The 22,344-nt window shown below is 46.0% G+C and overlaps 2 protein-coding genes across 3 annotated transcripts in view; both read right to left on the bottom strand.

Moving 5' to 3' along the window:
• Positions 1–13,901, bottom strand: part of LOC135377922 (ras-responsive element-binding protein 1-like) — a 39,261-nt gene extending 25,360 nt beyond the window's left edge. Inside the window, exon 1 of one of the 2 annotated variants that reach the window (XM_064610690.1) lies at positions 13,694–13,901. The gene's annotated coding sequence lies outside the window, so the exon portion shown is untranslated. Of the gene's footprint in view, positions 1–1,882; positions 1,980–13,693 lie in introns of those variants that run through there. The other variant, XM_064610691.1, reaches the window with a different exon arrangement.
• Positions 13,902–15,983: 2,082 nt separating this feature from the next.
• The window catches only part of LOC135377921 (RNA-binding protein 12-like), a 41,781-nt gene continuing 35,420 nt past the window's right edge, over positions 15,984–22,344 (bottom strand). The window contains exon 5 of the mRNA XM_064610689.1: positions 15,984–18,946. Coding sequence (XP_064466759.1) covers positions 16,141–18,900 — 2,760 coding nt within the window. The 5' untranslated portion in view covers positions 18,901–18,946 and the 3' untranslated portion in view covers positions 15,984–16,140. The remainder of the gene's footprint in view (positions 18,947–22,344) is intronic.

Here is a 22,344-nt window from a genome sequence, read left to right as displayed (position 1 = left end):
CACTGCATTGGGATACGTGTCTCCGCTCCCAACCTTCAACCGAAAAATTTAATTCCTCCAAAAATAACCTCTTAGTCCGACATCCTACTTCCAGATGCCTAAATTTCTACGACGAACGCCCAGTGAACTTTCCAGTTAACTCGGCGGCTGTGTTGTCTTCCCGTTACCCCGGCGACGTTCTCTTCCGCCCTCTATCGACCCTCAAGAAGACGGTCGAACACCTCAACTTGGCAACGCTGGTCTCCAACGCACACCTTTTCACCTTTTGCACTTCAATGGCACATTCACTCTCGCGCACATATATCCCGCTCACGTTCGCAGTTGCCATGGTTACGGGTGATGGAAGCTTTTTCTCCGCTTCATTAAAAATTTCGTTTCTGAACCATTTTATCTTTTTTTTTTCATAACAGCTAAGCCTCGTGAGACGCAGTGACAAGGATGAGGTCACATTGTAGGACACACTTCGAAATTCGACACTTACTAACGGAACGGCCATATTCCTCTCGGGCAGTGATAGCACGACGTTAATTTTGATTGCGTACATTCCCGGACATTCTACCCATGTACTGGCGAGTTGGTAGCGCGGATGACGTCACGTTGTTGCTACGTACGTATTTTAAACACTTTCAAACTGAACGGTAAAAGTGGTTACCGCGATCGTTTCTTTTGAAAAGCCAAAAATAGGCTGGTTAAGAAGCTTGACAACATTGTAAGTGGGAAAACCCGCGTATCCTGCATCCAACACGAACCATCCCAGTATAACCGGACAGTTTTCCCCGGGTCAATATCGATCCTCGAAGTTGCTCTCTTCCTCCGAGTGATACCCCTTATTAACGCTCGGATCGAAATGGCATTTGCAACTGCTTCTTTCTGCACATTGCAGACGCATGACATCCATATCTGTGACCCCCCTCCGTGATATGTTTATCCTTACACGCGTTCTAAATGATTGTACGACATCGTCACCAACGACGCTGATAACTCCGAAGCTCTTCGCCTGATAGTTCGCCCTCTGGCGAAATACATAAATGACATGTGAGGAGGATTGGACAAATCGGACGTCCAGATTTTTTTCTTTTCTCTTCTAGCTTTAAATTTAGGGGAAAACCACCGAATGAAAAATTCGCGTCTTCAGTTATTTCGTTTACACGCGGTTTCGGTACTGCGGTAAAACATCCTTTCTTATTCTTATTTTTAGAAATATCAGCGTGTCATATTTCGCTGTTCAGACACAACGAAGTTATTGACGAGTTGGAGAACTTGATAATGAAAAATAATAGCTGAATGAAGGCAGGGAAGTTCGAAGTAATCAGGCGCTACTTTAGGGAGGAAGTTCGCTGAGAATCGCGGACTAGGAATAGTAAAAACAAAAACATACCAGAATATTAAAAATCTCTTACGCAAAAAAGGAAAGAAAGAAAACGCAAAAATGTGTGACATGCTGAAGCACCGCTGTGCAACGTGCAAACAAACGGGCTCAGGGGTTGTAGACCTATTCGCATATTGTGTGTGGAGACGACAGATGGCTTGACCCTGCAGCAAAAAAGTGGTAAATCTCCGGGAACGCGGTCTGATTGGCAGCCATAGCACGTCGGCGCGCCAAAATTTCCGTTGCACCAGCATGGTACTACAGACATTCGAAGACCCACAGACACAACCCGTTTCCAATCCATTAGCTTTTTCCTTCGCGCTATGCAAGCGCAATTGTCGCGTAAATATCGCCACAATAGCAGACACACGGCAGGTGCCAACGTTGGATCTGCAGTGTCGCCGCTCCGCATCGCGCAGCGACACAACATCGGTACAGCGTTCGCAATCCACGTCTTCCGTCGAAGCAAGCCCCCCTAAGTGGTTCCCCAAAACGTGGTGGTGGAGTGCTCACCTGGGGAAGAGGGGCGTGCGGGTTCCCAGGTCTCCCAGGCGTGCGTCTGCGGCAGAGCGGCGCACGACGGAGGGCCCATCCTGGTTGCCCGGACAACCATCCTGTACACAGACGCTTCTCCCACCTGCGTCGGAGGGATGGCGTGGATCGATGCCCACCAAGGAATGCCGCCATCACCTGCCCGACGCCATGACACCTTCCTCCCAGGTGCGCTCTCCACTCTCCGGATGCTCTGGGGAACGCGCCATCCCATTCGGCGCCTCATATACGAACGATCAGAGTGACGAGAAAAATTACTCCCTTCTGTTGACCTCCGAGAGCATGTTGCACGATGAGTCGCTGTGTGCAGAGCATCGCAGGAAGTGTGCTTATGCAGCCAAGGTATTGCGATAGCGCAAAATAGCAACAACTCGCTCGGTCCAGAGAACAACTTCCTCTAAATGTCCCTCAGTAGAGGGAAACCTCTGTCTGCATCGGGGAATTTCTTGCCTGTTGTTATCAAGAAGGGCTTTGCTTTCAATATGCGATGAAACATAAGACGTTTCTAATCAGGGAAGTTGTACGACGAGTTGTGTCCATTTGAAACCGTAGTGAAATGAATAAACGGCTATATACTACGTGTCCTGTACTCTTGAGGCGCGTTCAGCCGAAACTAAAGCATTGTACGAGGGTCACGGTGCAACAACTTATCGAATGTATCTCTGTGATTCACGAACACGGGATAACCGCATATCGTACTGCTCATGTCGCGCATACTTAGTTGCGACACAAGTCATAATCCACGACGCGCCTCTTTCCTCAACGGGTGGCTCGCACATTAGAAATATTTGGTATATAAATGTTATCGCAAAGCAAGAGCGCAAATATACTGCCGCATGTATTAGGAAGCGTAGTAGCAACGTTACTGCGGAATTACGGAATATTAGAATCACAAGGGCAATGATTGCTCCAGAGTCGTCCACGCGTGGAAGATATTGCTGTACCTGAGTAACTCGGTTACATTTTACAGTTACTTTAACGAAACTAGTTCCGGTTAGAAGTTATTTTTGTAGAAAGGTAACTAAAAAGTTACAGTTGCAAGTTACTTGTAACGTAGTCACTACCAAAGACTGTTTCGAAGTACACCTTCCACAACGCGTCTTCTCATATCGGAGTATCAGCGCCAGGAAAATCCGGTGGCAGTCAGGGCGGGGGCCTGGGATACTGATGTCCCGATCCCCTCAATTTCTGTTGTCACAGAGTGCTTCAATTGTGTGTGTGTGTTTTTGTTGTTGTTGCTGTTGGTGAAAGTTTATACACAATGCTGTCCCAAATTGGACTCGTGACTTCAGAATAATCATGGATCCGCCCCTGATCAAAGCTATGATAAAGGTCACGATACCACCCGTATGACAAAAGAAACCCTACTCGGAAATGTTCGAAAACACTGTTTCTTCGTTCTAGAAAGTCGTATGAGGTTGAAGTAATGAACCACAGAGGTACACCAAAAAGAGTTCACTTCGAATACGGATACTTTCAAAATACACGACTGAAACGCCCCTGGTGATGGCGGTAGCTAGAAAAGCGTACGATGTCTGTCACCCGTTTTAACAACGTGGGCAATGCTGCCTGTCATGCCCGTTGCGTTCGAAACAAAGGAACCAGCCGTTATGGTTTGAATCGGCACTCTCAATCAATGTGTCGCAGGGTTGATAACAATTACATTGAACTGTGCGAAGCGACTCCTCTACAGATGCGGCTTTCCGCGAATTATCGGATGCGTAGACATATTTTGTTCTACTCACTTCAGAGAGCTTATACTATCTATCATTTGGAACGAACGACCCGAATTCGAAGATCCTCGGAGCTGCGGATGTGGTGAGATAAAGCGGCAAATACAACGCAAATCCAGCTTCGTATGTTTCGGATAATAGCCATATTTTTGGTAGCTAGAGGATCAAAATGGGAACTGTGTAGCGATACCTTACTGCATAAGCCTGGGCAAAAGGAGGGAGGGAGGGAGGAAATGAACCGTCTGCTTCGAGACGTGTCAGAAGAGGCTTGTCAGAGCAGTTAATGCTGAGTGCATTCGATGTGCCCTTTCCCCATTTTTCGCCTCCGCTATCCAGTGGCTACAGCCTGGCTAACCTTTTCAGTGACTTCCATCTTTCATCGTGGTATCCTCATCCATACTGAAATCCTGGATATGCTCAATCAGTATACTACGGACTAAAAAACGAAATTTATATTGTTTGGATTATAAATCAACCTCGATCCAAGACTCAGTGCGCAAAATCATCAGTTTATCCGTTTATCCTTTACATATTTTTTTTAATTAAAAAGTTACGAGAGAAGCATAGATGTCGTCTTTGCAGTTAGGTTATACGGCCAGACATCCTCTCGAAGAGAGTATGTAACTACAAGATGACTAGCTACCTAAATTGCATTAATTAACACTTTAATTAGGGGATTTCGAGCAAAAACGAGATAGCAGAATTGGAGACAATCCTCGTTGAAAGACGTTCCACGTTTAAAAAGCCCTGAAACGGGCACGTGCGTTGAAACATCTATCACCGAATTTTGCTGTGCAAATGAGCCGAAACCGCGGCGGCGCTCATTCCACATCAGAGGGCCACGTGCTTTCGAGCGATGGAAATGATGGGAGTAGGTGCTCATCTGCTGGTCAGATCAACCGCTTTGCGGCACAGACAAACCTCTGTCGGCAAAGGTCATGCACTCTTGAGGCGCGCTGTTTCGGTTTCGGCGCATTTGCATAGCGACAGATATTTCACGGAACGCGCTCGTGTCACGATTTTTAAAAGTTAGAATGGCTTTCAACGAGGATTGTCTCCCATACTGCTGTCTCGCGTTTGCCCGAAATTCCCTAATTAAAAGGTTAATTAACAAATTTTAGGTAATTAGTCACCTTGTAGTTGTATACTCTCTTCGAGAGGATGTCGGCGTGGCCGTAGAACTCAACTGTAAAAACGACATCTATGCTGCTCTGATAGCTTTTTTAATAAAAATTCTGTAAATTATTTTTAAAAAAACGCCCTGCATACCGTCAGTCAACATCACGCGTTTCCACGAATTTTCAAAAGAATATGCACAACCCCCTTTCGATTCTTCAAGAGTAGATGACGTCATCGAGAGTTGCCGTCTTTCCCCTAGCAACAGGAAGAGCGTCTCCGTTCTTCACGCAACGTTGGAAGTCTGCCAGCAGCTGTGGTGAGGAGACGAAAATCTCCATTCGAGGAGCACTGTGGTAGACGCATTGCAGATTGTGCACCCTATGATGTCATACTTCTCAAAACTAGAAATTAATGTTAGATACTTTCGCTTCACATAGGGGTACAATGTTTTGGAAGAATACAGTGTGAGATACGTGGACTGCAGTGGCATACATTCGGGAAGATTCTGAAGATACGAGATTTAGACCGTAGTGGCACTTTAAAAGAGTCTGACGCTTCGTCCCAAGTTATGCCGGATAAATACACAATATGGTTATCGGCATCGACGAAACCACATTCCAAGTTTTACAGCAAAGGGAGTAATAGAGCGTAGAAAATCGACATCGCGAAACCCGAAACTGAAACCGAAAACTGGCTCTGATATCAGCCGAGGCGTCTTCGCCAGTGAGACAGCGCGGGAGGGGTCACGTGCTTACGAGAACCAATGGGAATGGCCGTATAGCTTTTGCACCTCTGATGTCAGAGCTCGCCGCGTGCGGTACAATGCGTGCACGAAGTAATAAACCACGTAGTATACCAGTGTGTCACAAACCCTTTAAGGTGTACTACTGTCCTTTTAGAGATTGTGGACGAACTTTCGAAGCAACGATGTGGCAAACAACTTCTTCATGGGTGCAGAACAACGCACAGAACAACGCACTAAAGATTTTCGGCAAAGACAACTAGGCACTCAACCCGCTGATGCCGTCGTTAGTCAAGATCAGGGTTGCGGAGTTGCCACTCCGGGGTTGGAATGATTCCGGAATCATTCCAGATTTATCAGAGCCCGGAATGGAATTGGAATGGAATGGCGGAAACTGTCCTAGGAATGGAATGGAATTAGGCTTTTTTTTTTTTTCGCAGGCGGAATGGAATTGGAATGGATCTGTGGTCTGGGTGCCACACGGTCAAAGGCGAAATAACCTTGTCTTTTTGCCTTTTCCGTGATGGGTAATGTGAATCTCCTCTATAGCACTGCTGGGCTACCTAGCACGGTTACCGGTCCCTTTTCTTTTATTGATGGAATTAAAGGAATGGAATGGGGTTGCCAAGCCATTCCAGGAGTGAGAATTGGCCATACCTTTTCATTCCAAGGAATTGAAAGGAATGGAATTATCACAAATCTCCATTCCTCGGAATGGAATTGGAATGGAATGGGTGATCCCATTCCGCTACCCTGCTCGAGGTAGAGGCCACATGAACTGAGACCCAACAGGCGTCCGCAAATTTCATGGAACTTACACCCAGTTATTTATCCAGATTAAGGCGCTCATTTTATGCGAAGCGAACAACGTGTTACGATGAAACTAGAACAGTTGAAAAAAGGGTCCGTAAGAATTACAAACCAGACACTCCTCCTTGCACTGCTCTCACTTGAAGGCATTATCTAATAGTAATTGAAATCCCTAGCATCACGCAGTTCCGCATAATATTCTTGCTCTTGCAAGAAAGTTCCGCGTACAGGTTTTTTCCTTCTAACTCTTTCCGCCTTCCCCGCCTGACGCTGTTTGAATATGTTCATTCTATGTGTAGCACAGGCCACAAACCAAGTATGTTGGTTGCAACGTTGTTCATTGCTTTTCCCTGGCTTTTGCTACGTTGACCAGACGGGTCTGAAGACCATATTAACCGAACATAATATCAATTTGACAGCCGCAAACCCCGAGCTGTCCAAGCACTGGTCTTCGGGAAAGACAGGAGACAAAAGGCGACCGCCGCCGGGGTGGTGTAGAAAGTAGACGTGACGTCAGAAGCAGGTGATCTTCCCCATTGGCGAACATGCCGCTCGCATAGGGGGCGTGTCGGGCTGCCCCTATTTTAGCGTGTGAAGTGTGTGCGCCTGCGTGGAACGCAATACGACAAAAATCGCATATACTTCAGATAAAAGTTATTCTTGAGAACCATTCTCCAGCAAGAACTCAAAATTTCTGAGAATCTCCTCATGATCCATTTAAAATGTCTCGGTCAGGAATAAATTGGTGCTGTGTCTGAGAAATTGCTCTTGAATTTGAATGGAATTTCTCTCAGGGTATTCCTTCCGCTCGCATCACCACTATATCCCTTCTCCATGTCCTTGTCCGTAAAGAAGAAATCGATGGATCCGAGCTTGTGTGTGAAGAAAGACATATCGTCTTCGTGTCACTGTTTCTTCGCTTGGAGTCCTGCCTAAGTAATCTTGTGACTGGGCTGCTCAAGAATAGCAGAATCAGGAGCATTTAATGCGAGACAATAACGCCCGCGTAAGATGTGAATCGCTAGTAACGTGCTAGTGGGATACCACGACGAGGAATTCCTCGTCGTGGATCTTGTCACTCCAGCTAGCCTGCGTGTATGCTATTCTATAGTTGGATGCCTTACGTTTTCCTCAGTAAAACGATGTTAGAAAAGCTATATATCAAAGATATATCAAAATCATATCAGAATCAGATGCGAAACTCTAAAAACTTTACGAACGAAAAAAACGAATTTCTTTACTAATTATGCAGAAAAAGTGCAAAAATGAAATGGACATTGCTCGGATGTTCATCTTCAAGGAGATAAGTGCACATTTCTCAGTGGCAGACACGTTTCATACTTTTTTTTTTTTTTTTGTCGAAAACGCGTCGAAAATAGCTTTTTAGTAAAGCGCCGCTGATGGAAGTGTGGCATATAAAGCCAGCAAAAAATAGTTATACGCATTACATTTTCGTTGCGCATTCTACGGATAATGCGGCTTAAATTTCCGGACATCAATTACAGCTCTCTACCCATTGGAGTACATTACTTTCGCTCAGAAACGACTGACCTCTTTATATCAATACCTGCTCAAGCAATAAACCCAGCACCAGCGGCATGGCCGAGCGGGTTAAGACGTTCCGCTCGTTGGTGGTAGTCAAGGTCGTGCTGAAGACTGGGAGGTGGTGGGTTCGAATCCTACCGCCGGCTGTGCTGTCTGAGGTTTTCCCTTGGTTTTCCGAAGACTTTCTAGACGAATGTCGGCAGTTCCCCATGAAGTCGGCCGAGGACGCATACTAACCCCCCTGTCCCCCACTCCTTCCTGCTGTCCTCCCTCCATCTGGCCACGTCTGTACGCCGCTCATAGCCACAGTTGCTTCGCGGCGCTAACACTGAACTAAAAAAAAAAAAAACCTCAGCGAAGCCTGCAGCCACCAAGAACGGAATAATCTGCTCCACGTGGACGACAGTAACTACTAGTATTTTTATCATTAAGTAAGGGAAATGTGCTTGAATTAACTATCCAGTTGCAGTTTTCATACGTTAACTCGACTAATCAATAACGAATTAAATGCTCCTTACGAAAAAAAAAAAAAAAAAAACGATTCGAAACCAAACAGCTTCGCCAAAATGGCAATTTAATGGCGCGCGACGTACGAGATGTCCCGGAACCGATCCAGTGGCACAGATATGTTCAACAACGGGTGCATTATAGTGGAATATGCACGGGCAGTACCTCCCAAGGGAGATCGTAACGGCACGTTTATATGGCCGGGGTAAATTTCGAGTCATTCTTTCTGACATATCCAAAGACACGAGCTCCTAGAATTACGCGGGAACCTCACCTAGCCCAACCTAACCAAACAAAACTATACGGCGAAAGAAAGCGAACGTCACTTGGTGCGCTCAGATGTTTTTGCGTCGGACAAGTCTTAATAGCCTCGTCTAAAGCACTTGCAGCCTTCGTCGGATGAGACCACAGAATCCTTCGACTGTTAAAAGGGCAACCGCGCACCTGGCTGGGAAAGCACCGGCTGTGCTTTATACAAACCTCGTTGAAGCAGCTAGCGGAGGTTGCAGGGTAGCGCAGTAATAACCTCGTCCGACTATACAGTCTAATATGGACGTCACCTTTCTCTAATATGGATGATTTGAGACAGGCAAACATAACGGTGGGGAACAAGAAGACATTTTCCACAAAATCTGACACGTTTGGATGAGGTTAGACGAACTCAAAATGAAAATATGAGCAGGTACTGCTCACTATCGTATTCTCTCTTTCGTGCTCGTCGTCAAACGCTGCGGAGACAGAACAGATACACGCGTCGGCGAAAACACACACCTGGCGTTCACCACCTGGAGGCAAAGTCCGGAAAAACAGATTCCAATTTTTCTGTTTTCTATTGCTCTTTTTATTACTGCCCACGTGTGCCAGCGTTCAAATTTTAGAGGGCAAACGTGTGTGGTACTTGAGCATCACACAATGTGCAGTATGCTTCGGGGAACTGGGCGTACAGAATCCAAATTGGGTCGCGGTAGGTATTGATAGGCGAGGGCTGAAACTATTTCCTTGGGCATTTCGGTGGAGGATCTGGAAGCACGATACATGGATGCAAGGTGCTCCACGCGCGTGGACTCGGTTCATTTGCATAGCAAAATATGGCTATGGATACACATCAAAGTAAGCCCCTGTTTCGGGATTTTTTTTTTTTTTAACATAGGGTGACTTTAAGTGATGAGTGGCTCCAATTCCGCTATCTCACATTTCCCCGAAAACATCGAATTAAATAAGGTAAAGAATGGATTTCAGGTAATTAGTCGTCTAGTAGTTCCATACAAGCACGGGGGGGGGGGGGGGTGAGCAATTGCCCCCCCCCCCCCCAAAAAAAAAAAGAAGAAGAAGAAGGAAGGGACTGGATCCGGCCCTGATATCGACACAAAAGGAAACGAACCCCGTCAACCAGGCATAAGGTCATGGCTCTTCTTGCTGAGCTTTCTTCTTGTTGAGCTTTCTTCTTGAGGGTAAATCCGAATCGCCTTAAATTTTATCGCCATATGTTTTTCGGATATTTTCGGATAAATCGGAAAACCGAGTTGTTACAATGTGTTTGACTCGAAAACCAAAAGACCCTGGGTGAAGCTCCGCTGAGCAGAGCCAAGATTTTTCACCAAGTCGGCGCTCAACTCTCGCTAGTTCCGTCAAATTAGTCTATAGTATTGTACGTTAAAGGGATGACCCCCCGTTACTGAAATTCTTCGGTACACAATACGCCAAGCTGCTGACCGAGACGCGGTAGCACCTTTCTGGAACATTTGCCACTTGTACCAATACAGTAATCCTCATATACCTCAAGCTCGGCTAGTAAAACGGAGAACAAATAATAATACAAATGCGCAGGCGAAAGTCATTCTACCGCTTCAATGCTGCACCGACAGAGAACGCGGAATACGACGTCCTTTCCTGCAAGCGCACTTGAAGCGAAGGGATATTTCTCAACCAACGACTCCATTGTTCGTAGCATCTCTAGGACTTAGATGTGGCAATGAGTGTTCGGCGCTACTCCACCTACCCCAACAACACCGAATATCCTCTGGATGTACGAATAATGTCCTAACGGATTCGTACGTCCGACGGATATCCCTCAGATACCCATCGGACGTACGAATCCGTTAGGATATTATTCGTACATTCAGAGGATATTCGGTGTTGTTTGGGGTATTTGCATTGACTACGATACAGCCCCCGCAAATGAGGCTAGAAAGAATGTCCCTTACACCGTTGCCCAGAATGACCAGACACCACCCCTAAGGAAATAAACAAAAACGGCCAGCGCCCATGACCGGTGAATGTTTTCAGTTCCGCTATCCCTGCCCTCGTTCACGTTAACCATGGAGACACGCGAGTGAAAGTTCCTCCTCTTTGTTCATCCTCAAAATCTGCGTTGCCTGAGCAACCGACCACCAACAGAAAGGCGTTCGATGAAAAAATGCTCGCTGATGTCCCTCGAAAATAGCTCCGCTTATCTGGTCCAAGCTAAAGAGGGAAGGAAAAAGTAGTCAAAATCAAACGCCCGCTATGGTTCGCTCGTTCATTTGCTCCTGTGTGGACTCACGTAACCTTTCGCACCTTTATAAGGTCGGGCAATTTCGTGAGAAACGCGGATGCTGGATGTGACATATATCAGCTGGGCATGTGGCGCGGTTTCCCGTAAAAATGTGTCGCACAAATCACCATTGCTGGTACCTGAAAGCGTGGAACGTGCACCCTCATGTTCATTTCGTCACTTTCAGTTACAAATACAGCTGTGAAGGCTGAACACTTGCAGAGGGACACGGACTGATGTTCTTAGGCCATGATGGGGGGTCTGAGAATGAAAAGGATAACGACACAAGTCTGTACACCGGCATGATATTTGAGCTCACGTTGGATTGGCGACATGCAACGTCGCGACATCATGAAAACGTTCGATGGCATAACAAACGATAAAATCAACCAACCCAGGAAAAAGGTGCTGACGTCAGGATCAGCACCTTTTTCCTGAGTTGGTTAATTGATTTCATTGATTCTGGGCGTTGGGGGCTCCCGTGTTCGTGTCGTCCATGTTTGTACCCTGCCTCGGCTAATTCTCGTTGTTTATGACAAACAAATTTACTGCTGCAATATAGAGAGGATACTCTATATCGAGCATATAGAGCACACTCTATATCGCACTCACTCATTCTCTATAAACACTGCTTGGGAAACGAGACGGATGACAACGCGGGAAGAAACTATGCAAACAACTTTCTGTCTCTGAATGTCGTCCGCTGACACCTCACAGGGGCGGATCCAAACACTCGATTTTTCTTTTTTTTTTGGGGGGGGGGGGGTTCGGTTTCTTTGTCGAGGCGCGTAATTGGGGAGGGAAGAGGGGAACCACAAATGAATAACCAAACGTTTGGGTGGGGCGATCCCTCCCCCCCCCTCCGCCACTGATACCTCATCGCCCTATACGTGACAGGTTGAGACAGCTAAGACATACAAAAATTACCGGGCCAATCAAACCCGCCGTCATGTTTCTCTCGATATCTGTTTCCCGAGCGCTCTTGCCTGCGGACGGCGTTGTTGATCAGTCATCTTATATGGAGCAAGCTAGGAGGCGAACTGTGCCAGTATGAATCTTCCCCTGTTCAACCATCCATTCAAGGCTCCTCCTGAACGCGCCTTTGTGACCCGCCACGCCGTTCGCTTTCAGGCGTAAATGTTGCAGAGCCGCGGTTTGAAACCAAGACACAGCAACTTCAGAACACGACAACTGCATCCAGCTCTTCCAAGTAGCAACAGACTGCTCCAGTTGAACTGAGCAGCAGGAATGTTACGCACAAACTCAGTATATATCATGCTATGAGGTTATTATTATTTAATTCACGTCACAAACGCGAACGTCACCGACAGCAATGAGCTATTAGTGCCGTCGACAAGCACTATTAATGAAATCAACGAACAAATGTAACAACAACAAGTATGTAACAACGTCGGATGGACAGGTGTATTGAAGACACCTTTTGTTCCCGCAGGATTTTATCTGCATTGCCTAAGACTTAATCGTACTATTTACTTGGCATAAAGAGAGACAACCTCGCATCAACAATTTGGACTGAAAATAGCTAGGGCTGATGTAAAGCTTTTCAAATCTCATTTTTCGCGCCATATATATACACAACACTGTGAGCATAAAGGATATACTGCAGTGTGAAACGTTTCCCGACAACGTTCGCAAATAGTGATTCCACCTTTATGGATCTTGTGACGATGTGGCCAAAAAAGGCACTTATACCACGGCCGTGCGTATGCCGTGTGTGATACTCCCACTTTCCACACCCTATTGAGTGTATTTTCTTCGCTAGAACTCGGGTTGCGAGAGACCAGGCGAAATTCGGTTTTGGCCTTTTTATACAATCAGCCCTGAAAACCAAATGTATCGAGTTTTTGGTCCTGGAGCGAGGTATGAAACAACGAGGCGGTGCTAGCTTATCTTATGCAGCCAACACCTCAATACTTGCTGCATTGATAGATCCGCCCTTCAACGACAACATATTCCCATTGCCAAAAGGCGAGTGGATAAAAACCAGCCCCAGGTAAATGTGTAGGATGAGTCAAGTTGTTAAGATGTTGCGTGTTTCGACGGTAACAAACACTCCACCAGTATAGAAGGAAAGCGAGATAAACCGCAACGAAAAGAAACACACACATACGCTACATGAGATCGCACCTCACACAGTCGCATATGGTGCGCTAGTTTTATTGGGCTGATAGTGAAAGAAAACTCCATTTCATGTAACCCGTAGCAGTATCTAACACTACATGTGAAAATCGAACACGCCGATGAACACATGATACCGTACCCTCGAAAAGCATGATCAGAATCACCACTTGTTGATTCCTGCGCTCAAGTCCCAGTTGTTTCTACCACACGGTTTTTGTTCTATTGCGTACCGACGTAATAAAACGAAGAAACGAACAGAAGGAATGGACATGACCATCCTTAAAGTACAGTATCAAGCACGATGCATCACCGCAAATCATAGTAATAAACAGAAAAGGGGCAAATAAACACAGGGAAGAGGCAGGAGACAATCAACGCGCCTCGTTCGGTTCCTCCCAATATGCGGCGATACAGCTATGTCACATCAGTACGCTGCTGTCTTCCCACTTTTGATGAAAAAAATATTGATGCTCCAGAGAACTGTATTAGTGGGACATATGAATGACGAAAGGAGGCGCATCGCCAGGAAAACCCTTCCTTGGCGGAGACGCCATCACCGAGAATGAACGACGACTCTTCCACAAAAGTTGTCAGGATCTCCAAACGAAAACACTCTACTGGGAAGGAAAGTGAGAACTTACCAGGGTATTGCCTTTGTGAATCACTGCCCGTTCTCCTTTGCTGCTCTTTAACATTCGATCTTCCAGAATAAGGCACAGGGTGAAACAAACGAAGGTAGATCGGCTACAACCACCTACCTCGATTACAAAAATTTAAATAAAAAAAGTCAGGGATGCGGGTGAGACATGATGTGTGCACACAGGAAGTTGACGAGAACGTTAAGCGCATGCGCAGGATGCTCTAACAGGTGGCGCCATGGAGGAAGGAAGAAAGACAAGGAAAGAATCTGCGAGCAAAGGGAGCATATGAGAAGAAAGATGGATAGATGGATCTGCTGAGCAGCAGCAGCCGCGTTTGTGGGAACAGTGCACGGGTGAATCTAGCTTGCTTTTTCTAGCACATGACGCATTTCTGATATAATAATATGTTGTATTTCGAATACGACACCTGTTACAAACGAATATGTGGAAATTTGGGCTCATGATAACATTTGATTACTGGCGGCTTGATTCGTGGTGGCATGACGGGTGGAGGGTGCACTACAAACGGATAAATTGTACCTTTAGGCATGTTTAGGTATTCTGATATTAGTACCTGAGAATTTCCTTTTCGATTTTTCTGAGCGTTGTACTCCTAAATCAAGTTTTGCCCAGTAGCTTTTCACTGCGAAGTGGTACATACAGTGTCTGGAACTTGCAGAATTATTGCCACATTGAGCATGATTTGAAACATATAATACATACATGGCGTAACAAAACAAACACAGCAGTCTGAGGTCTGATATAATACGCCTCCAATTCACAGTAAATATCAGACGCACTACGCACCCCTCGCTAACCACCTCCGGCTTCCACCTTTGGAAGTCTCACGACGAGTAGGCCGTGGGAAATATATTACTAAGATACGTTCTCAATGAGAACATCAGAAGTATTTGCATAGTATTCACCATCCCTGTTTCTGGCCTATTCCAGTTTGAGCTTTGTGCCACTGTTACTGCCTTCCCCGTTTTAATCTGCACTTATAACGAATCAAAGTAGATAAGGTGAAAAAAAACTACTATTCTATTTACAGTATTTGCACTATTTACAAACATTACCTACTAGTCTATTCATCTTAGTCGGTGTCCTGTTGTGTTAACACAGTGTTGTCTGCTTTTATTGATTATTTATGAAGTATCTGCGCACAGCTGCTAGTGGACCCCCCCCCCCCCCCCCAAAGGAAAAAAAAAAAGATACTGACACCAGTGTCTGTGCACAGGTTTTCTACATGGAAAATTGCTCGGATTTCCAGTTTGTCTGTGCAATATTCTTTTGCAGCAGTCACATAATAATACTGTCTGAACAGATTTATTGTAGGATTTCCGTATTTCTGATGGTTTGATGCTCCATGCAAACTTGCAGAGAAAGATGTTTATTTTCTTCCTGCTCATAGTTCATATTCAACTGGAAATATTTGGTACTCAACATTTCAAATACTAGACTGCCTAAAAAGATTTCTACTTAGTAGTACCAAATTTGTATTCAACATTGCTCAGTTTTCCATTACATTACTGCCAGAAACAGATCTCAAGAATATTAAAATTCTCTTACTCTCAAAAGTGCCTCTCTACCTGCGCAGAAACAATGCAAAGTGGCCAGGTAGGGATTTATTGACCAATGACATTACAATTTACAAGTTTTCATGCAGTACTTTGTATAAATTTTTCAACATGCTCATACAAGAATATCGTTCATGAGCATTAGATGGACTATCCTGCATGTGTTAGTCATATTACTTTTACTTCAGCTTTGCTGCTTGGCTCCTTGAACCAGTAGTTGTCACTGCTGTTCCTTCTTATCACTTGTGTAAAGTACAATATTTGGGACACTTACTTGGTTGATTGCATTACATTTACATTCAGTGTCATGCTCATTGTGTGAGTAGTGGAAGTGACAAGTATGCAACTGTGTAGATTTTATGCTGCATGTGAGCATCACAGGAGTCGGGTAGGGAAAGAGAACTGCCTGCTCATTTAGAAAGAATTACTTATTTTCTAATTGAATGCAGTGTAAAGCATTAAGGCCAATGAGGGTACTTTAACTGCAAAAGCATAATTTTTAAATTACTTCAATTTTAAATTTTGTTAATGTCAGTGCACCCTGAATTACCTATAACAGGGATTTAGACAAGATCTTCATCCTGGGAGGGGGAAGAGTGTTTCCCTTTCAGCTGGCTTTTCCTATATATCTTGGTATAAAATATGTTCATATCAGAAAATTTTTGGAGCAGGCAAAGTCCCTGACCTGTAATTTATGGCAATAAACCACAGGGTATTTTCATCAAATGGGACTTTAATGATAATGACAACCTAAAACAGAAAACAGCAGTGCATGAAAATGAAATGTTTTGTATACAATGAACCCTTCTTAACATTGTCGCGTACAAGTATTTGCACGGTTACATGTTGGTGCTGAACAGATGGCTCCCCTCAGAGGATACTAAGGGCGATGTTCCTCCCATGCAGTGGGCGCATGTTCATCTTAGCTAAAGCAGCCTGAGCATCTCTAGCACTGGTGAATGCAATGCGGGCATCTCCTGTTGGCTGGCCCCGATCGTTAAACCGTCGCATTACATTTTCCTTGGTCACATCAAAGCCACCAAAAAAGTTTATTATGTCTTCCACTCCTGCTCTGTATGGAATATTTGTTGCCGATATTACACAACCAGGGCTCCCAAAGCCATCAGGGCAGCCATGGTCACTTGCCGGTCCCTGAAGCTGTCTGTCGTCTTCAAATCTTGGCCTTTGATTACCTGGACCTCGCATAGGCCCACCTCGTTCAGGAAATGAACTGCCTCTCCTCCCAGGTTCTTCGCCCATGTCTCCGAGAGCATGATCTAGCAGAGGTCGTTTCATAGGAGGTACCTCGGGCCCTCTTCCCATGTCAGGGCCCCTCCCTCGCTCTGGGCCATTGTCCAATCGACCTCGACTAGGCCCATTTTCAAAAAAGTTACCTCTTGGCTCTGGTGGGTTGAGCCTTGGATGCACACCTCCTCCAAGTGCTTGTGCCACCTCACTATATGGTATCGTTCGCAGGGAGATCGTATGGGGCCCTAGGGTAGTCCCATTATTCATGAAAGCTCTTTCACAGTCATTGTGAGAAGAGAACTCTGCAAAGGCATGGCCTGTAGGCACGCCATTTGATCCCAGCATAATGTGGATGGCTCGGGGAACTACTCCCTGTGAATTAAAGAACACTGCGATGTCTCGATCCGTGACAGTATCTGGTAGTCCCAGCATAGATATGCATGTGTGACCCGGAGGGACAGCACCAAGGACGGGAGGAGGGAGCAGTTCTTTGCGCTCCTCTCTGTTCGGGGGAGGACCTTCAAGGCGCACTCCATCTGCATTACGAGCAGCGTGCATCATCTCGCGACTTCCAACAGTAAGTTCAATGTAACGATGACCAATCTTGTTGCGGTGCATTCCCATGGCAGTGTTGAAGTCTTTCCTCTGCGCAAATTCTACAAATCCATTTCCTGTTGCCCGTCCGTTACGGTCATGCTCAACAAAGATGTCTAATATACGCAACCCCCCGAAGAAGTGAACTACATCATCTTCAGTGCAGGAATATGGCAATCCTTTCATGAGAACAATAAGGTCTTCCTCACGAGGTATGAAACGTGCATTCCCCACAGGACCAGGACCGCCACCAAAGCCCCTGAGAACTTCTGCAGTTTCGAAGATATCTTCTGGGAGTGGCAGTACATTGATGCGATCGCTGCCGAACATTTGATTATTGGCTTTCAGTGCATCACGAGCGTCCCATTTGCTCAGAAAACCCACAGCAAGGGATTTTTGCCCACCATCACTAATGAGCACTCTGATGCCACTTTCCTGTATACGGAGACCTCGAAAGAAGTCTTTCACATCTCGAGGACGCGGTTCTCGTGCTAAACCACGTATCTCAATGCAGCATGTCTCCGACATTTGTCCGTCCTGATGTGATCGGTGAAATGTATCACCAATCCTAGATCGTTCTGACAAACGATCTCCACCATCTGAAAACTTGTGGAGCCCATCACCTCCTGCACCTTTGTCAAAAACGACACCGCTGCTCCCCATGCCATCCAGAACAGCCTGCTGAAGTCCACCAATAACACCTGGTCCAAATCCTATGCCTCCCAAAGTAGCAGAATTTGCCAATATTCCACTCAATACACCAGCTGGCATATTCCCTGCAATATTGCCAGCCATTCCTGTCATACCAGCAGCCATGTTGATGGGTCCATTAAATGGTATCTGTTGCATCCCTCCAGTCATCATAGCCATGCCTGGTGGTAGAGCTGGTGGCATAAGTGATCCTCCTATTGCAGCAGAATTGCCAATCATCCCAGTAGCTCCCAGGGCACCATCCCCTTGTGAGCAATTTTCTCGTGGACTGCCTTGTCGAATGGGGAATAGTGGAGAAGGGCCTCCAACCGTAGCTGCAAATGCTGCAGATGCAGGACCCTTGTCAGCTTCATTTCCTCCAGCCCACATTTTTATGTCCATTGTCCCTGCACCCTGTGCATCCCATATAGGTGGTGCAGACTTTTGCTGAGCCAGATCACTTGCAGACTTGTCTGAAGCTGAAGCACATGAAGAACCCGCGTCTGCCCCATTTTGATGTGGGCCACCGGCACCTCCTCTGGGTTTCGCTTCCTGAGACTCAGGATTTCTGGATGCTGGGTCGTCAAAGCTTTTGCGGCGATCATCTCGGCCACGGTCCCTCCTTTCCCTGTCACGGCCGCGGTAAGATGGTGAGCGGCTGTGTGATCGCTCTCCCCGGCGTCGACGACTATTTCGTGGTGAACGGTCTCTGGCACGGTCTCTTCTGTTGTAATCAGGTGTGACCCGTCGTTCCCGTTCAGGAGGTGTTCTGCCTCTGCGGTCTTCACGCATGGGTTTAGCTGGCACCGGAACTGACTGGGGACTGGTATGCTGGGCGCGTGCCTGGTCGATCACACGCTGCATTTCAGCTCGGGAACTCAGCAACAGTTTGACGCGAATATCCTTGATTTTGCCGCCATCACGTTCCATCGCCTGTCGAGCATCCTCATCTGTGCTGAATGCTATGAAGGCATCACCTTTCTCTCCGCCAACAATGTGAACTCCACCTTCTGGTATGTTTAGACCTTGGAAGTAGCGACGAATGTCCAAAGAGTTGGCTGCCCAGGGCAGATTTTGCAGCCGAATGATAATAGACATGATGTGTCAATGATTGGCCTTGTGTCCTAGGAAGATGCTTTGCAACCTGCAAGTAGAAAAGCAAGAAAACATGGAATTTAGGCATTGCTGGACAGATATTATGCTTCCAGCTTGTAATATCCAGTGCATGCGCAGTGACACCAGTCCAAAATATTAACAAAAACACTGATTGGTTTCCATACATGATTCAGTCTAGACATATTTGAGGAACACCAACAATACTGGGCTACAGCATAGATAGCAAGGTAACGGTCCTCAACTCAACACCTGTGCCTCTACTCCAGTGAGTGGAGGAAAGAAACGCTCCTCCACTTGAGGAGCCACTGGGCTTCATAAAAATACTGGTGCTACCATGTAGTACTTGAGAAAGTCACAAATGTTTCCTCCGATCGGGGGGGGGGGGGGGGGGGGGGGGGGGGGCATTTTTGAGGCACAAAACCAGTCCCGAGGAGTAAGTGGAGTGGAGAGTGGAGTCGAGGCTCATTTAAGAATGTGGCCGTAAAAGCAAGATTAGTGGCATGAGCCTTTGAAAGGTATTAGCAAGTGTTAGTAGACCTTTGAAAACGTGGCTTCTGAAGTACCGTAGCTGCCGCACCCAATCAACGGATAAGATTCGGAGTCACACACGCTGCCATTGGTTCTGGTAGGTACAGCAGCTTCGTGGCGACGTTATCAACGGTCTACTGCGACTCTCTACTGTGCTGTTCACAAGAATCTCCCTTATGGTGGTATTCGCAGTATGCACAGAAAGACTTGCAAGGTTGCAAGTTGCAACCCTACGTATTTATTTTTCAAATTATCATCCAAGTTCACAGCAGTCAGCCAGTGAAAGTATGGTGATGCTGGGCTGCATTGAAGCATTATGTGTTTTTATGTTTCGGGCCTTCGAAACTCACGATCGCAATCATCTGAGAAGGCGTGAGTTCAGGGCCTGCTACAAACTCACGTGAAGGTCGACATGGTGTATCGGTGAGCTTGATCATGCCGGATGTTAGTGCACTCACCAGATAACATCACATCTGCTCTGTTTACAAGTGTGATGTTATCCGGTGAGTGCACTAATATGCAGCATGATCGAGCTCACCGATATGCCATGTTGACCTTCACGTGAGTTCGTAGCAGGGACCGAACTCACGCCTTATCAGATTATTTTGATCGTGAGTTTCGAAGGCCCGAAACGCCGATCTATGCTTTCTGGTTCAACATCTGTTCTGGCTGTACAATGTTTCTCGATCATCTTGCCCTGGAAGCTTGTTTACCTCCACACAGGTGAGAATATCTGAACAATGGAAAGAGTGTAGGTATCATCGTGAGGTTATCATTAGATGCCACTGACAGTTTTCTAACCAGAGCTAGCAAATGTCAGCATGACACATACTGTTGGATGAGGCTGTGGCACTGTTACATTAGATAGATGCAAAAAATAGCTGATTTGTGTTGAACACCTGCAGTAATAGTTGTGTCACCAGGTGCTGCTCTGATATAATGGCAGGCTTCTTCACCAGTGAAGCAACGGTGGGAGATGTCACCAGGGACGGATCCAGGAATTTTCTGAGAGGGGGGGTCTAGCCATGGTCAGCATGGGAGTTACACAATCTGGGTTAATTAAACGCTATGTGAAGACAGAAATTGAGGAGGGGTCTGGACATCCTGACCCCCCCCCCCCCTAGGTCCGCCCTTGGATGTCACGTACTTGCGAGAAGCGATGGCAATGACCAAGGCTCTCACCCAGTGGTCTAGCCGGGGGGGATCGTACCTTCGGTAGCACATATTGGAGAAAGAAACGATGGCAAAATCCTCCTCCCCCATGTCAAGTCCCCATAGACCCCTCTCCTGAAATATTTTTCTGGCTACACCACTGCCCTAATGTCATGGCTTGCAGTGGCACTGTATTTCATTAACTGTGGCACATAGAATAATGAATTGCCTTTTCCTTTATAGCCTGGTGTGTGGCATGTGCATGATGTAATGGACCACAAATATCAACATTATTTAGAGTAAGTAAGTAAGATGAGGGTGAAGACAAAATGCAGAATTGTACAACGAAGAAGTAAACTGTCTATTTAGCCCTCCCACCCTGTGTGGTTACAATTCTGTTGCTCGGTTACAACCAAACCTGTAAAGTAATTAATTACAAGTAATTGAATTACTATAATTAATTACTAATTAATTAATTAATTCCGGAATTACATTAGGTTTTATGTAATTTCAACTGTAATTGAATTACTTTTACAAGTAACACATTTTGAATTACTTTGAACACTGTTTGGGAAGGCCCAATGTTTAAGGTTTGTGTCAGGTCCACGCCGTTTCATGCGTTTTTTTTTCACAGTGATTACCCCAAGACTCTATTCAGATCGGTACATTTTTCGTTTCGGTACAGATTTTTTACATTTGAATATAAAAGGAGAAAAACTCTTGCGCCTTGGGAAAAGGAGTACGAATTGTGGGGATTGACCCGCACTTCAGTCGTTAGAGTGCTTGAAAGATCTTCCTTGTGTTCTCGAGGTGTTCATGAAGTACAATGTTGGGCTACCCAGCAGTGTACCAGTGGCATACCTGCCAACTTGGGAACATCCAAATTCGGTAGATTTCAAAAGCGGGGGGGGGGGGGGGCGGTAAGGAGGAAGCCGATGTTGGGTGGTGGGTGGCTTTTATTTGCATTCGTAACACGAGCACACTTCACCCCAGTACGCTCGTCGGGCACAAGTTTTGCAGCAACAGACTTTGTCCTCTCCAAGAAACTATCTGGGTGTCAAGCTGTGACAAGGCTATGACACTTTCTCAAAAGAACGTGAGGTCACAAAACTACGTCTCTGTTCTCTTTGCGAGGTACGCAATGTCGAAACAGCTATAGTGCAAAGGCACCTTTGTCGCCCGAAAACATGGAGGAAATGCACGGAAACTAGAAGTGCTAGAACTAGAACTATGACCAGAACACCTGAACTCCGTAACACAGAGGCTCCGGGAAGCGGCAGCGATGCCGACGGCAATTGGGCTGGTATTGGATTGACGTTTTCATCTGTGTGCCCAGAGAAAAAACCAGGCGTTTAAGATTAGAGAGTGAAACTGCATTTTCCGGGAGATTTGCTTCTCGGCCGTACAATCGTACAAACCGGTCCGAATCCGGGAGTCTCCCGGATGAATCGGGAGAGTTGGCAGGTATGCAGTGGAGCGTCTGTTTTCGGTTGGTGGTCTTGTTATGACAAGGAGACGTGGCAGCCTTACAGAAATATTCGGTGTTTCTTTAACATGGCAAGAGACTTGTCCTTGTGTTAGGCTTCATTAACTTGTTTTTCTACCACAAGCACAACTACCACCATCTTTCAGAACATGTGCAACAAATGTGTACATCAAATCTTGCAGTTTGCACGTCGTTTACATGTTGCAGTCAACTTTGTGAATGTAATTCAGTGTAATGAAATTACTTTTTCAGTAATTGTA

This window comes from Ornithodoros turicata, chromosome 1, assembly GCF_037126465.1.
Source record: "Ornithodoros turicata isolate Travis chromosome 1, ASM3712646v1, whole genome shotgun sequence".
Classification (NCBI taxonomy): domain Eukaryota; kingdom Metazoa; phylum Arthropoda; class Arachnida; order Ixodida; family Argasidae; genus Ornithodoros; species Ornithodoros turicata.
The sequence above is the reverse complement of the archived record's forward strand: the minus strand, read 5'-3'. Positions and strand labels throughout refer to the sequence as shown.